Raw genomic sequence first — 15992 nt, 5'->3', positions numbered from 1 at the left:
TTCAAAAGGAGATATTTTATTTAACAGAAATCACTTTTCAAAAACTACAACGAATGACTCGTTTGGACTACAACGCATATTTTCCGGGATTTGTGATATCACAAATATCGACGAATGGGACGAGACCTGGTTGAGCTGCACTAGAGAAGGCAACGAGTGTTATCAGTATGTCGGAGACAAGCTAGCTTTCCCAAGGCAGACAAACTTAGAGTGCTTACAATCATCCGGGTTTAAATTGCGCTCAAATTGATTTGATTTTGATGCAATATTTACACTGAAGCTCGCAGGCGGCTATGGCAAGGGGCATGACATTTCCCGACCAGGCGCCAAGTGCTGCCAATCACAACACACACTGATCCAGCTAACCAATCACAGCACACACTGGCCCGGCTAACCAATCACAGCACACACTGGCCCGGCTAACCAATCACCGCACACACTGGTCCAGCTAACCAATCACCGCACACACTGGTCCAGCTAACCAATCACAGCACACACTGGTCCAGCTAACCAATCACAGCACATTTCGTATTTCAGAAGATTCAGGAGCTATTCGAGCGGTTCATGCCAGACTGAGGAGAGAGGTGTTGTAATAATGTAAAATATGTGACCTAGTATGAGAGCCTGTTCTAGTACACCCCCAAAACAAAATCAAGACTTTGTAAAAGAGCATAATAGGACCCCTTTTAAATAGCAAATGACAGAATACAATTTTTTTTTTTAAACTTCTAAATATTTCCAGAAATTCCAAGGACAAATGAAAACATGCCACTACTGCAATATAAAAGCAATGCATGACAAAATATTTTCAAAACAATTTAAAATGTACTTGTGTACATTTAAAAGTGTACTTAATTGTTAAGAAACATAGTCATACCTTTAATTGAATTATTAATATACGCAAGCAGTTTTTTTTTTTAATACTCTTTTAAGCGCGCAAGTGTACATTCAATCCAATTAAGCATGCTTTTTCAAAACCATTTAATTTTAATATTAGTGTTTTAGTATTTTAATATTAATATTTTATTAGATGCATACCTTATAACATCCAGTGACACATCCGTATAGTAGAGTTTACTCTCCACGCTGTCATAGTCCAAGGAAATCACATTATGCAACTCAGGCACAGGCACGTACACGTCTGTGTGTTCATTAGTGTCTAGAGAGATTCTTCGAACACTGACACGATTTGAAAAGAGCAGGTATGTTTCAGGCAAATTGTCACATGATCTCCCATCACTTTTCAGCAGAATACCGGTGGGACACGCACAAGACGTCACATTATGCCGAGGCAGACACAGGTGAGAGCAGCCACCGTTTCTCCTGCCACATTTATTGAAGCCTGCAGGGAGAGGATGGACGATTATGCCAGAAAGTTACATCATTTTTGTATTATTATATGCCAAGCTCTGCTAAGCTTTTGAATTCACACGATTATTCGCCAATTACCTACTATTTAAGTACTTTAAGAACATTGCTATAATTGTTTGCTGGAAAATAGATACAAATGTTCATGAAGACTAAGTGGTTAATGGTTACCTGACATTAAGCAGACACTTTCTGTAACAAAAGCGAGTGTACTGCACACCTGTGAAGTTTTAGCAATATTCATATACTATTATATTTATTATGGAAGCTTGCTTCTGTCAGAGGATAAAAAAAAATAAAAAGGGTAAACGCAACTTTTTTCTTGCAATTCTGAGTCTATATCTCACAATTTGATTTGTGAATTCTGGAAAAAATAAGCCTTATTTATTTATCCTGTGGCAGAAACCAGCTTCCATTATTTATAAACATTTTCCATTAGCTTTTATTTTTATATTTTGTTTATTTTATTTGTTATGTGCTTTGGTCATTTTGATTAGTCTTTATTATTACTATTTAGATTTAATTTATATTAATTTCTATTTTAGTTTCAGTAATTTTAGTACTTCAACTTAAAATGATTTTATTTCATTTAGTTTGAAATAAAATGTCATATTTTAGTTCATTAGCAACATTTCTAATTTTCAAGTTTTAAGTTTTTCATCCAATATTTATATTTTATTTGATTTCAGCTTTATTTGAATTAACATTTAACAATTTTAAAATATTTTTAATGTACACTAACAACACTGGTTACAAAACAAATACATTTTGGTCTAAAAACAGGAACTTAATCTACTGTTCTTCTGAAACATGAGGCCAATCAATGCACTATTTAGCAATTAAGAATTAAAAATGCTTATTTGGAGAATGAAAATATTAAATAAACAATAATGATAGTAAAAACATGTACTTTATAACCTACCCAAAGGTCTTGCCCGGTCAACAGCCTGGATGTCCATGAGGCCAGGCAAGTTGGAGCGGACGGTGATGGTGTTTGTTCCAGTGTCCTTGTCTGCTCTATGAATACTGCGGCTCTGCCAGTCCGTCCAGTACATGTGCGGCCCCAGCAGAGTGAGACCGTACGGGTGCTGGACAGGAGAAACCAGGGTCCTCCGGTTTGAACCATTAAGATCAGAAGCTTCTATCCGCTAATGGAAAACCAGATTACTTGATTTAATTCAACCAGGATGCATTTATATAGGTTATCTTATTCCTCAGTAGGAAACTTAAATAAGGTGTTACACTAAAAGTATATCTATCTATCTATCTATCTATCCATCCATCCATCCATCCATCCATCATCCATCCACCCATCTATCTATATATCTATCATCCATCCATCCATCAGTCTGTTATATTGTTATAAAGATCTCTTAAAATCTTTAAAGGGTTAAAATTAGTGCTGTCAATCGATTAAAAAAACCCCCCAAAAAAAACATTTTTTTCGGAAATCAACTGCAATTAAAATATCAATGACTGGATGGAATCAGAGTCTGTGCACATAATACACTAAGCAGTTTTGAGAAATCGGTCAACTCCGGCTACAGAAAATCAGAGCCAGTCTGCAGATACTGTTCAGCCAGCATCGTTTCACCCAAAAGTTGTGTAGTGTATTTCAGCCTTAAAACACTCTCAGGTCACACTAACCTCAGTATGTGCATCGGCCCACAGCAGCTGTGATCCAGCTCTGTCCACGGCCAGTCCATTAGGCCAGCCCAGATTGTTATTTATCAGAACCACGCGATCTGAACCATCCATACTGGAGCGCTCCAGCTTGGCATGCTCACCCCAGTCTGTCCAGTACATGTACCTAAAGACAGATTTGTATCTTATTAATCATCACATACTGTACCTGTGCACAGCTGCAAGAAGCCTTGCAAGTTATGAAAACCATTAGCTATAATTGTTTTTTTTGCAACTGACTCCTGGACCTTGTATGAAAATTAAAGTATGAAAATTAAATCTGTCTATTAGCATGGACGACATCTATATGCTAGTGTAATTATAAAGTTAGACAAAATTTGCTGCATTTACAGTCTCTCCGTCTTCTTAGCCAAAAAAGGATTAAACTGTCCAATCAAATGCAATAAAGAATCAGAATATTAATAAAGTTATTATAAATTCCACCTGCCTCTGAAGTCCACACTCATTCATTCGCTCATTCAGTCCTACATTTGTGAAAAATCACTGCACTTATTTGTATTAAATGTGCACTAAATTCCTAAAACATTGTACTTGCAGATAATATATTAATGAAATAAGTGACTTAAAGAGACACTTTCTTGACTGTTTCTTAACACACTTAAGTACACTTTTAAAAAGTGCACTTTATAATAGCAAATTAAAAGTTTTACTAGTACATGTTTGTCATGCTTTAAAGAAGTACACTTATTTTGATGTGTTGACTAACATACTAAAGCACATGCAAAGTGCTTGATTTTAACTGTAGTGCATTCGTAGTATATTACAATTACAAGTGAAATTGCAAAAATGTGTAATTAGAAATATATTTAAATACATGACACAAGTTTCGATAAAAATTGCATTAGTATATTTTAGTTTAACATAAATGTACATTAAATGTACATCAGTACATTAAACAGTACTTTAACCACATTTCAAAAACGATCAAAGTAATTACGTAATTACATATACAGTGCCCTCCATAAGTATTGGAATGGAAAAGACAAAATTGCTCTGCTTGCTGTGGAGTAAAGACATTTGCAAATATGATTAAAAGATTAATATGAGACAAAACTACAGAATGTCACATTTTATTATTAGCGGTTTCAACACATACATGTTTTACCAAATAAAAAGGACAGCACTTTAAGAGTTCATCCCACTATTTGATGTGAGCATAAGTATTGGGACAGTTGAACTTAAGGCAGATGTAAAAGATTAAAAGCTATTATTTAGTTGCAGATCTCTTGTGTGCAATCAGAGTAGTGAGTCTGCGACACACAGACATCACCAGACTCTTGGTCTCATCCTTTGAAATGCTTTTCCAAGCCTTTAATACAGCCAATACCAACTGTTGCTAGTTTTGGGCAGTTTCCTCCTTTAGTCTTCTCTTCATCTGGTGAAATTCATGTTCAGTCGGATTTAAATCTGGAGATTGATTTGAGCAGTCTAAGACTTTACATTTCTTTGCCCTGATAAACTCCTTGACTGAACTGGCAGGGTGTTTTGGGTCATTGTCCTGATGCAATATGAAGTGCTTTCTGATGAGACTGGTTGCATTTTCTTGAACATTGGTAGCCAAGATGTTTCTGTACACTACTGCATTCATTCTGCTACTGTCATCATACATTAAGTTATCATTAAAATTGAGAGGGCCTGTTCCAGAGAGCCATGCATGGCCATGCCATGACACCACCTCCACCGTGCTTTACAGATGAGGCTGTATGCTTAGGATCATTTGCAGTTCCCTTTTTTCTCCACACTTTTGCTTTCCCATCACTTAGATAAAGGTTAATCTTTGTCTCATCGGTCCATAAAACTCTGTTCCAAATCTCTACTGGCTACATTTGTGCTTTTATGCAAACTTGCTGATCAGAGGTTTGCATCTTGCCGTGTAGCCTCTGTAATTCTGTGTGAAAGTCTCCTGCGGACAGTAAATTATCAGAGCATCACCCCAGATTTCTGGAGGTTGTTGGTGATTTTACAGACATGTACTTTTAGGGTTTATTTTCATAGCTTTTATGATTTGTCTTTCATCAACTACTGTTGTTTTTCTCAGCCGATCAGGTCGTTGTTGTTTGCTGATGTCGCTGGTGGTTTCCAAGCTCTTGATTTCTTCATGCCCTTTGTTTTTGCAATAGCTCTAATTGACTTCCTCTTTTCTTTAAGCATCCAAATTGCTTGCTTTTCTCTCGAAGTCAGCTCCCTCGTCTTCACCCTGGTTTGTGTGTGTCGTCATTGAATGCAAGACTTAGAATGCAGAAGCAATGGATATAACTAATACAACACATTCCCTGCTTTTAATACCTAAACAATTAATGCAACAGGACACCGCTGATCACTTAAGAGAGATCTGTGAGGCAACTGTCCCAATACTTGTGCTCACATCAGATAGGGGGATGAAACTCTAAAAGTGTTGATCTTGTTAGTTGGTAAAACATGTATGTGTTGAAACACCCAATAATAAAATGTGACAATTTGTAGTTGTGTCTCATATTCATCTTTTAGACATATTCACAGATTTATTGACTCCACAGCAAACAGAGCAATTTTTTCTTTACTGTTCCAATACTTATGGAGGGCACTGTATATATGTGCTTAAGTGGGTCAAAAGCACTCTAGAGTTCAGCTAAATGTATTTAATATTAGGGATGCATAATATTATCGGACAAATATCGGAATCGACCGATAATGGCTTTAAATGTAAATATCGGCATCGGCCCGATATTACAAATTATGCCGATACGTCTTGCCGATAAGAGGAATACATTAACTCACATGTGCTCAGGGTGTGCTAGCGATTAGATCACGTCAGCATTCTGGCTCATTCTTGAAGCAAAGTTTTGCCTGAATGGTGATTGGATTCACTGTTTTGGATCGCTGCATTTAAACTGAGAATGCAAGTACAGAATGCTTTTGGTGTATGATAGAGTAAACAGTAATAGCTCGTGCAGCGGCAGCCTCCCCCGGGTCCTAACGCCCGTTCAGTCAGGAGTTTTATTTCCGTAGGGGGCGCTGTTGGCCTACTTCAAATAAAATGAAAGCAAAATGCACAAATAATATTTAGACTGTGTTTCTGATTAAATAAAGCAGTAACTGGTGCCATAAAATCATGAGTATGTTTTGATTTAAAGGTCAGAATATACAAACCTTTATGAGCTCTAAAAGATTTTCACAATTTTTACAACTCTTTTGCTTTAGACCATTTACAAATGTTAAATCATAAAATAAAATGTTAAGGTTACCACTGTTACTTACTTTCTGGAAAAAAATGGAATGATTATTATATAGTTTATTTATAGTTATTATAAAATAACTATTATTTTTAAATTTAATTCTAACAAATAAGTTCTTGTTAAAAACTAACCAAAATTAAAAAATAATTATATATCGGCATCGGTTATCGGCCAAAATGAGTTGAAAATTATCGGCATATCGGATATCGGCAAAAATCCAGAGCCATGCATGGCCATGCCATGACACCACCTCCACCGTGCTTTACAGATGAGGCTGTATGCTTAGGATCATTTGCAGTTCCCTTTTTTCTCCACACTTTTGCTTTCCCATCACTTAGATAAAGGTTAATCTTTGTCTCATCGGTCCATAAAACTCTGTTCCAAATCTCTACTGGCTACATTTGTGCTTTTATGCAAACTTGCTGATCAGAGGTTTGCATCTTGCCGTGTAGCCTCTGTAATTCTGTGTGAAAGTCTCCTGCGGACAGTAAATTATCAGAGCATCACCCCAGATTTCTGGAGGTTGTTGGTGATTTTACAGACATGTACTTTTAGGGTTTATTTTCATAGCTTTTATGATTTGTCTTTCATCAACTACTGTTGTTTTTCTCAGCCGATCAGGTCGTTGTTGTTTGCTGATGTCGCTGGTGGTTTCCAAGCTCTTGATTTCTTCATGCCCTTTGTTTTTGCAATAGCTCTAATTGACTTCCTCTTTTCTTTAAGCATCCAAATTGCTTGCTTTTCTCTCGAAGTCAGCTCCCTCGTCTTCACCCTGGTTTGTGTGTGTCGTCATTGAATGCAAGACTTAGAATGCAGAAGCAATGGATATAACTAATACAACACATTCCCTGCTTTTAATACCTAAACAATTAATGCAACAGGACACCGCTGATCACTTAAGAGAGATCTGTGAGGCAACTGTCCCAATACTTGTGCTCACATCAGATAGGGGGATGAAACTCTAAAAGTGTTGATCTTGTTAGTTGGTAAAACATGTATGTGTTGAAACACCCAATAATAAAATGTGACAATTTGTAGTTGTGTCTCATATTCATCTTTTAGACATATTCACAGATTTATTGACTCCACAGCAAACAGAGCAATTTTTTCTTTACTGTTCCAATACTTATGGAGGGCACTGTATATATGTGCTTAAGTGGGTCAAAAGCACTCTAGAGTTCAGCTAAATGTATTTAATATTAGGGATGCATAATATTATCGGACAAATATCGGAATCGACCGATAATGGCTTTAAATGTAAATATCGGCATCGGCCCGATATTACAAATTATGCCGATACGTCTTGCCGATAAGAGGAATACATTAACTCACATGTGCTCAGGGTGTGCTAGCGATTAGATCACGTCAGCATTCTGGCTCATTCTTGAAGCAAAGTTTTGCCTGAATGGTGATTGGATTCACTGTTTTGGATCGCTGCATTTAAACTGAGAATGCAAGTACAGAATGCTTTTGGTGTATGATAGAGTAAACAGTAATAGCTCGTGCAGCGGCAGCCTCCCCCGGGTCCTAACGCCCGTTCAGTCAGGAGTTTTATTTCCGTAGGGGGCGCTGTTGGCCTACTTCAAATAAAATGAAAGCAAAATGCACAAATAATATTTAGACTGTGTTTCTGATTAAATAAAGCAGTAACTGGTGCCATAAAATCATGAGTATGTTTTGATTTAAAGGTCAGAATATACAAACCTTTATGAGCTCTAAAAGATTTTCACAATTTTTACAACTCTTTTGCTTTAGACCATTTACAAATGTTAAATCATAAAATAAAATGTTAAGGTTACCACTGTTACTTACTTTCTGGAAAAAAATGGAATGATTATTATATAGTTTATTTATAGTTATTATAAAATAACTATTATTTTTAAATTTAATTCTAACAAATAAGTTCTTGTTAAAAACTAACCAAAATTAAAAAATAATTATATATCGGCATCGGTTATCGGCCAAAATGAGTTGAAAATTATCGGCATATCGGATATCGGCAAAAATCCAATATCGTGCATCCCTAAACTATAATACATTATCATTCAATTATGATTAACATGTAATTAAACATGTCTGAAAACATTACATTCAGTTCATACTTAAGTATATTCTTTCAATAAAAGTTAATAGAAGTTTTTCTCAAGGGTAAATGGTGAATGACACATAGCCTACTATATACGAGCCAAGTAAATCCTAGCCTGAAATGACAGAGTGAAAAGAGCAAATGGTTTACCCCATCTCATGGAACAGGGCAATGGCACGAGGGCTGTCCAGGTTCTGCCACACGAGCACTTTTCTCATGGAGCCATTGAGATTAGCCACCTCAATGCGGTTCGTCCCCGTGTCCGTCCAGTAGATTTTTCTGCCCACTGAATCCACTGCCAGACCATCTGTGGTCACTAGACCTGAAAGAGTGGAGGAAACACTTTAAAAGACTGAAAAAGTTGAGTGACTGGAGAAAAGGAATACGATTACTGTAAGTAGTGTTGAGGTTAACAGTAGACTCCTTACCAGTTGAAATAATGTCCTCATATTGTGTACCATTGACATTGGCTCTGCTGATTTTCTTTAATGTACTGTCTGACCAGTACACTTTACCTGCAGGAGCAGTAAAATATTCATAATGATGTTCCCTAAATTAACATTATAAGTGAAAGCGTCTATACATTGAGAATTTCCTCACACCTTCTACTGCATCCACTCCAATGGCAATGGTGTTCTTCATAGACACACTGACCGGCAGAACCACATCAGCGAAGTACGGGATGTCCAAAGAAATCATCCTGATGTCTGTCCGCCGGGCAAAGATCAGGAAGCTGTTCATTGCTGTGAGAGAGAAGGATTTCTAAAGGAACATTTCACTCAAAAATTAACATCCGTCATAAACAGCATCAATAACGTTTTCATGCAACGTTTGTGAATTAAGCTTCTGCAAAGAAAATTGGAATTTTGCATAAAACATTTGCAAATAAAGCACAGCTTCCATCCCATGTGATAAAGAGAACAAAATCGTCACTTTCTGGGAAAATGCAGCAAAATATCAGCAATACAAAAATAAAGCTGATGTAAGCCTGTGAATTCTTTTTTTCTACACAAAAACAAATGCTGTCATGTTATCTTGCATTTGGATGCCTGATGTTTGGGGGAACAACCTTGTGAGAATAATTTCACTATTTTAGAAGGATTAAAGCAATATTTTAGATGCTGTGCAATGAGATTCATCGCATGGGTAGTACCATTATCCAATTACATGATCTAATGAGGCAAAGTCGCGTGAATTTTTTGCTGTGCATTGAGGAATTTATTCAGTAAATGCGTTTCCATTTACCTTTTTCTTTTACTATTTGAATTCCATTTTAAGACTTCCATCCAGCATTTTTTAATGCAATATCCCAAAACTCACACAAAAATGCATGGATGGAAACACAGGCACTGACTTTCCCTCATAATGTTCCAAACCCATATTATATTCTTTATTCTGTGAAACACAAAGGGTGTGTCTTTTTTCCACTCAACAAAAGTGGAAGCTCCAAAAAGGACAATACACCAGTACACTTCATGCATTTTCACTCAGTGGACAGCTATCCATTCAAGAAAAGACAGAACGTAAAAGGCTTTCCGAGATGCATTCTAGACAGACTGCAACCCGATCACCCAAACCTCTTTAGGAAATGGTTTGACATGCATTTCAGACATGACTTGGTCAAGTGTAAACACATCTGGTTGTTCAGGCTGCATACGTAAGCTTTAAACTACCTCACCATACAGATGTATGATTCACACGCTACATCACATTTTGGCATTAACCTGGATGACCACAATGTTCCTTCCGCCCAACTCTCGTCTGCAAACCACAGCTCCAAACGTTCCTCATACGGCTTGGGTTCCCTCTCTTCACACAAACCCAAACGCTGAAACTTCCCTTTCTCAGAGCAAACTAACTCAGTGAAGAGACAATGTTACAGGCAGAGGTCATTTGCACTAAGTGAAAATAGTAGTTAGTTTTGAGCATGGTAACAATATAAGCTACACACGTTGCAGGCGATGTACCAGTGCGTCCAATCAACGTACAGACACCACATCTAATTTCAGCTTTAATATGGAAGCCCATTTCCACCGCGCAAGAAACAAAGCATGCTTTGCTAAGACTTTAAAAGTCATAATTAAGAGAAGTCAAACTTTTGACTATCATAATTATGTCACAGATGAAGTTATGCCATAAAAAGTCAAAGTTCTGACATACGAAGTCAAAATTCTGAAATAAAAAGGCAAAAAATACTATTTATATCAATTTTTATTTTTAATCTCATAATTATAACTTCGTGTCAGAACTTCAACTTAGTATGTCAATTTCGACTTAAATTTCACATTTAATTATGACATAATTAGTATCTCAATTTCAACTATCTCATAATGATTTAATATGTTATAATTTTGAGATAAAAAGTCAAAATTATGACATACTAAATTGAAACAACTGTTAAAATATTTACATATTAAGACAAATTATGAGATAAAAGTCCTAATTATGAGATAAAAAGTCAAAATTCTGAAATACTAAGTCGAAATTGAGATAAAAGACTGCGTATATCCATTTAGATTTTTTTTTTTTCATAATTAGAACACCATCATAATTTAAACTTTTTATTTATTAATTATGCCTTAATGTCACAATTTTGACTTAAAGCATAATTGTTTTTCTTTTCGTCTCCGTCACTCCTGTTCCATGTTAGGTCTGTTTACGTCAGAGTGCACACGTATCTTTTACGCATTACAACATGCAGTGTTGTTAAATTTAAACCTGTTGATGAAAACGATGCGTTCTAAAAGTCGAAACAATTCATAACAAGGTATATAGAATTATTCACAGTATTTTAAAGTACCCTGATAACAAAGCTACGCATTATATCATATTACCGAACACCAGCACTTTTACTCTCCACGCCACTGTCCCAGTTTACCTCATGGTTTCAGGCTACTGTAAATAGCCTTTGTCAATCAGATAGCTATTAGCACCATCAAAACGCATTAAGTGGCCAAGACTAAATATCCCCTGAGGGCCAGAGATTCCCACCCCTGTGCAATTAAGTGCGCAAAAAGAGACAAATCCCCTACTGAATTGTACGTGAAAGTGAACCGAATGGTTTCTCACCTTCAGAAATGCCCCATGACATCACCACTGACACATCATAACGGCGACCCCTAAACCCCTGAGGCGACTCAAAATGAGTCTCAAATTTCAAAGACTGCCCTTGCAACAAAAACCACGGACTGAAATGTCACCTGGAATCCCAAAAGCAAAGAACACCTGCGGCCATTTCATTAAATTTCAAGTCAATTGTGGAGTTATGGCTACTGAATGAGAAGTTATTGCTGGTTTCTTAGATATTCGAGACGGATAGAGTAGCATGGACTTATCGGCATTACCGTGAGTGCAAGTCTTGCCGTCCGCCTGTAGGTTGATACCAGTGGGACACGCACAGCTTGAGGCTTTGGGAGCAGGAGCCAGGAGGCAAAGGTGACTGCAGCCGCCATTATTCACCGAACAGGGCGTCTGGACTTTAGACAGAAAGCAGAAAGAGTGGAGACAGGTGAGAGAGAGAAGGGGCTAGAAATGGCCGCTCAATCAGATAACAGGCCTCTGGGTGTCTCGGTGGATCATTATACACCAATGAGACTCCAGACTGAAGATCAGTTACCGCTGGCCTTAATCCGCCGTCTGAAACCCAAGACATCGAATACGACAGAGACCCACATTCCTCTTTAACACATATCTGCTAGGCATGCGTGTGAATTTCAGTTGTCAACAGGAGAAAGAAGACGAAGAGGGCTGCTAACTGCTAACTTGAAAATGAATTATATGTTTAAATTATTTCATTCATTTTTATTGCATACTTGTAAGGCATTTTACCTCATTTGATGTGCTGAGTGTACAACAAAAACGTATTTACGCCCTTAAAAACAAAGGTCCTGCATTGGCATCAATGGTTCCATGAAGAACCTTTAACATACATGGAAACTTTTAATTGTACAAAAGGTTCTTTATAGTGGAAAACGGTTCTTTAGATTATTAAAATGTTCTTTGCACTAATAAAAAATGGTTCTTTTAAGAGTGGTTTACTGAAAGGTTCTTTGGGGAACCCAAAAAGTTCTTCTATTGTATTTTTGCGTGTGTGTGTGTATTTCATAATTATTTATATTGTCTTTGAAATAGGGTTAAAGTACTGCTGAGTGTACCGACAAGCATTTACGGTAAATTAAAATATACTTTAATGCCATTTCTATTGAAATTTGTATGTCATGCAATTATTTGTAATTGCACATTTGTACTCATGAAGTTGCAATTCAGTACATTTAAAATATACTTACTGTAGATATAGAATAACACACTAAAGTTAAAATTATAATTAAGTACTTTACATGTGCTTTAGTATGTCAGTTAGTCAACACATAAAAATAAGTGCACTTTAAAGCATGACAAAAGATCATTAAAACAATGATTTAAAATGCACTTTAAAGTAAAACTTAATTTGACATTATTACAAAGTGCATTTTTTAAAAGTGTACTTAAGTGTTAAGAAACAGTCACGAAAGAGTCTCTCTTCAAGTCACTTAAGTGGCCTTTTATTTTACAGATTATATCTGCACTTGTTGTTGTTTTCAAGTGAACTCATTATAAAGCACCCAGGATGCACCGCAGCAAATAGTGGCTACACTGACAAACTTTTGACTGTATTGTATATTGCATTTGCTACCAGTATCATTAATACACAATAGAGATAGTCTCCGGTGATGTTTTACCGGTAGTTCTGTGATGGTGGAACATGTGAATGTCCATGAGGTTTTCAAGGTTTTCTGCCAGCGTTCTTCGGTCCAAACCAGTGAGCTTATCTGCACTTTGGATGCTCTTGGATTGCCAGTCAGTCCAATAAATTCTGTCTTCGTGGAGCGTCAACCCAAACGGATGAGGCAACTGACTGCCAATCAACACCTTCAATGGATAAGAATGAATAAAAGTTTTACCTTAGAAGGAATGAACTGCAAATCAGTTTAACTAAAGAACCCATGTCTACCTGTCTGCCTGATCCATCGAAGTTGCCATACTCAATGGTCTTAATGCTAGCATCAGCCCAGTACAGCCGCTCAGTGCTATAGTCTATTGCCAATCCATTAGGCCAGGTCAGGTTTGTTGAGATGATAACCGTACGGTTGGATGCGTCCATTCCAGCACGCTCAATCTTAGGATTGGCACCCCAGTCTGTCCAGTACATGAATCTATTGTGAAACAAAAGCGGCTATGTATCATTTCTTTATATTGTGTAAACCTCAACAGCTACTACTACTTGTAATACTGTCAACTAGTCTATAAAGCATCCTCCATTTATATTGGCACCTTTGATAAAAAGGCTAAGTTTTTAACTTTTTTTTAAGTCTGAAAAGGAATAGTTCATCTCAAAAATGAAAATTGAAAATGAAAATTCCATCATCATTTTCTCATCCTGTATGAGTTTCTTATGTTGAACACAAAAGAAGATATTTTGAAGAATGCTGGTCATCAAACAGTTGATGGTCCCCATTGACTTCCATAGCATTTCTTTCCCTACTACAGTAGACAATGGGGACTGTTTGCTTCTTCAAAATATCTTCTTTTGTGTTCAACATAAGAAAGAAACTTACATGAGGGTGAGTAAATGACCATTTTCATTTTTGAGGTGAACTATTCCTTTAAGTATCATTCAAAATTTTCACAAAAATCTAACCTTTAATTGACGTAAATTATATAAAATTACAAAAACGTGTGTCACTATCATTGCAACCTAATTTTTATTGTACATTTTTAAAATTTTTAGATCATTCCTGTAGCTCAAAAAGTAGGTCATGGGTTCGAATCCCAGAGCAAAGCAAGAACTGATAAAATGCAAACCTTAAATGCAATGCAAGTCGCTTGGGAAAAATCAGCTAAATGCATAAACGCAGACATGAGGGTGAGTAAATGACCATTTTCATTTTTGAGGTGAACTATTCCTTTAAGTATCATTCAAAATTTTCACAAAAATCTAACCTTTAATTGACGTAAATTATATAAAATTACAAAAACGTGTCACTATCATTGCAACCTAATTTTTATTGTACATTTTTAAAATTTTTAGATCATTCCTGTAGCTCAAAAAGTAGGTCATGGGTTCGAATCCCAGAGCAAAGCAAGAACTGATAAAATGCAAACCTTAAATGCAATGCAAGTCGCTTGGGAAGAATCAGCTAAATGCATAAACGCAATTTTTTTTTTTGGTCAAAAAAACAAAAACTTCTGCCCGGTTAACACTCAATAGGTAAAAAAACAAAAAAAACATGACTTGCTGATTCACTGGGATATAAAACTGAGGTCATGAACAGGCCAAATTCCTATACTTATTAATAACTATAGGAAGGACCCAATAAAGTAATGATGTGTGACAAAAGACTGTTGACTCACACACATCAGGAATTAGCTCTGTTGTTGAAAAAGCCCATTTCCATTATTAAAAAGACTGTTTGATGGTCAGACGGGCACACATATATAAGTCATATATAACCATCTGCATTCGTGGAGGACACTGTATAACATTGCATATTGAACCGTACTTGACCTACCCTCCGATCGGGTCAACAACAATGTCCCGGGGACGGTCGAGGTTCTCCCAGATCAGAACTGTGCGCATGCTTCCATCCGTGTTTGAAACTTCAATCCGATCTGTGCCTAAAAGAGTTACGAAAACAAGTCTTTTCTCTGCAGCATATGCCTGTCACTGCTCTTCTAGCATGTCACTGAGAGTATAGTTGCACTAATAGCATCTACATTCAATGAAATTAGAAGAAAATGGAGTGAGAAGAGGCAAGGGAGAACTAAAAAAAATTTAAAAGTATTTGTCTTGTAGTGTGTGTTTGATCTTAAATGGACTTAAACAATAGAAATTATTACATGAAAAGAGGCATACAGCGTAGATCTGATGCTAGGATGTGAAAGATGAATTAATAACAGAACAGTACCTGCATCAGTCCAGTACAGTTTGTGTGTAAGCCAATCGATAGCTAGACCTGCAGGGCTTTCCAAACTGGTGTCCACCACAACCTGCAAGCGACATGAATATCATCTGTCAGATTACATGACAACCACCTACTACACAAGAGAGGATTTGTTTGTTTTTGCTAGTTTGTTCTCCAGGGGTCAGTGGTGTATTAATAATTCATACACTAGACACCCAACAGCAGTGGCATGAAAAGATCTAATCAAAGGCAAAAATGTCTTTGATTATTCATTTATCATATACATTCACTCCATTCTGTTCCATTTTATATTCTATATTTTATTGATATGTTTATTTATTAAGGTGACTACATAATCTCACAAGTCTCTAATGCTTAATTAAAAATAAAGTACAAACAGTAATATCGGGAAATATTATTAAAATCAAGCATAACTGTTTCTATTTGAAAACATTTTAAAATGCAATTTATTCCTGTGTATTTTCAGCATCATTACTCCAGTCTTCAGTGTCACATGATCTTCAGAAATCAGTATAATTTGCTGCTCAAGAAACATTCCTGATTATTATCAGTGTTGAAAACAGTTGTGCTGCACAATATTTTTGTGGAAACTGTGATACATTACCTAAAAGTTTGGGATAAGTGTGATAAAAATAGAAAGAAATTAATACTTTTATT

The 15992-nt window shown here is 36.4% G+C and overlaps 1 protein-coding gene across 1 annotated transcript in view; it reads right to left on the bottom strand.

The window, feature by feature from the left end:
* lrp4 (low density lipoprotein receptor-related protein 4) overlaps positions 1–15992 on the bottom strand; it is a 64208-nt gene that overhangs the window by 27394 nt on the left and 20822 nt on the right. Inside the window, exons 13-23 of the mRNA XM_016293203.1 lie at positions 15318–15399; positions 14922–15027; positions 13364–13565; positions 13092–13281; positions 11718–11849; positions 8976–9116; positions 8802–8888; positions 8524–8695; positions 3016–3178; positions 2291–2516; positions 1039–1342 (exon numbers count right to left, since the gene is read on the bottom strand). Of these exons, the coding sequence (XP_016148689.1) occupies positions 1039–1342; positions 2291–2516; positions 3016–3178; positions 8524–8695; positions 8802–8888; positions 8976–9116; positions 11718–11849; positions 13092–13281; positions 13364–13565; positions 14922–15027; positions 15318–15399 (1805 nt within the window). The remainder of the gene's footprint in view (positions 1–1038; positions 1343–2290; positions 2517–3015; positions 3179–8523; positions 8696–8801; positions 8889–8975; positions 9117–11717; positions 11850–13091; positions 13282–13363; positions 13566–14921; positions 15028–15317; positions 15400–15992) is intronic.

This window comes from Sinocyclocheilus grahami, unplaced genomic scaffold (assembly GCF_001515645.1).
Source record: "Sinocyclocheilus grahami isolate Dianchi unplaced genomic scaffold, SAMN03320097.WGS_v1.1 scaffold300.1, whole genome shotgun sequence".
Classification (NCBI taxonomy): Eukaryota; Metazoa; Chordata; class Actinopteri; order Cypriniformes; family Cyprinidae; genus Sinocyclocheilus; species Sinocyclocheilus grahami.
Note: the sequence above shows the minus strand (reverse complement) of the source record. Positions and strands in the feature narration are given on the sequence as shown.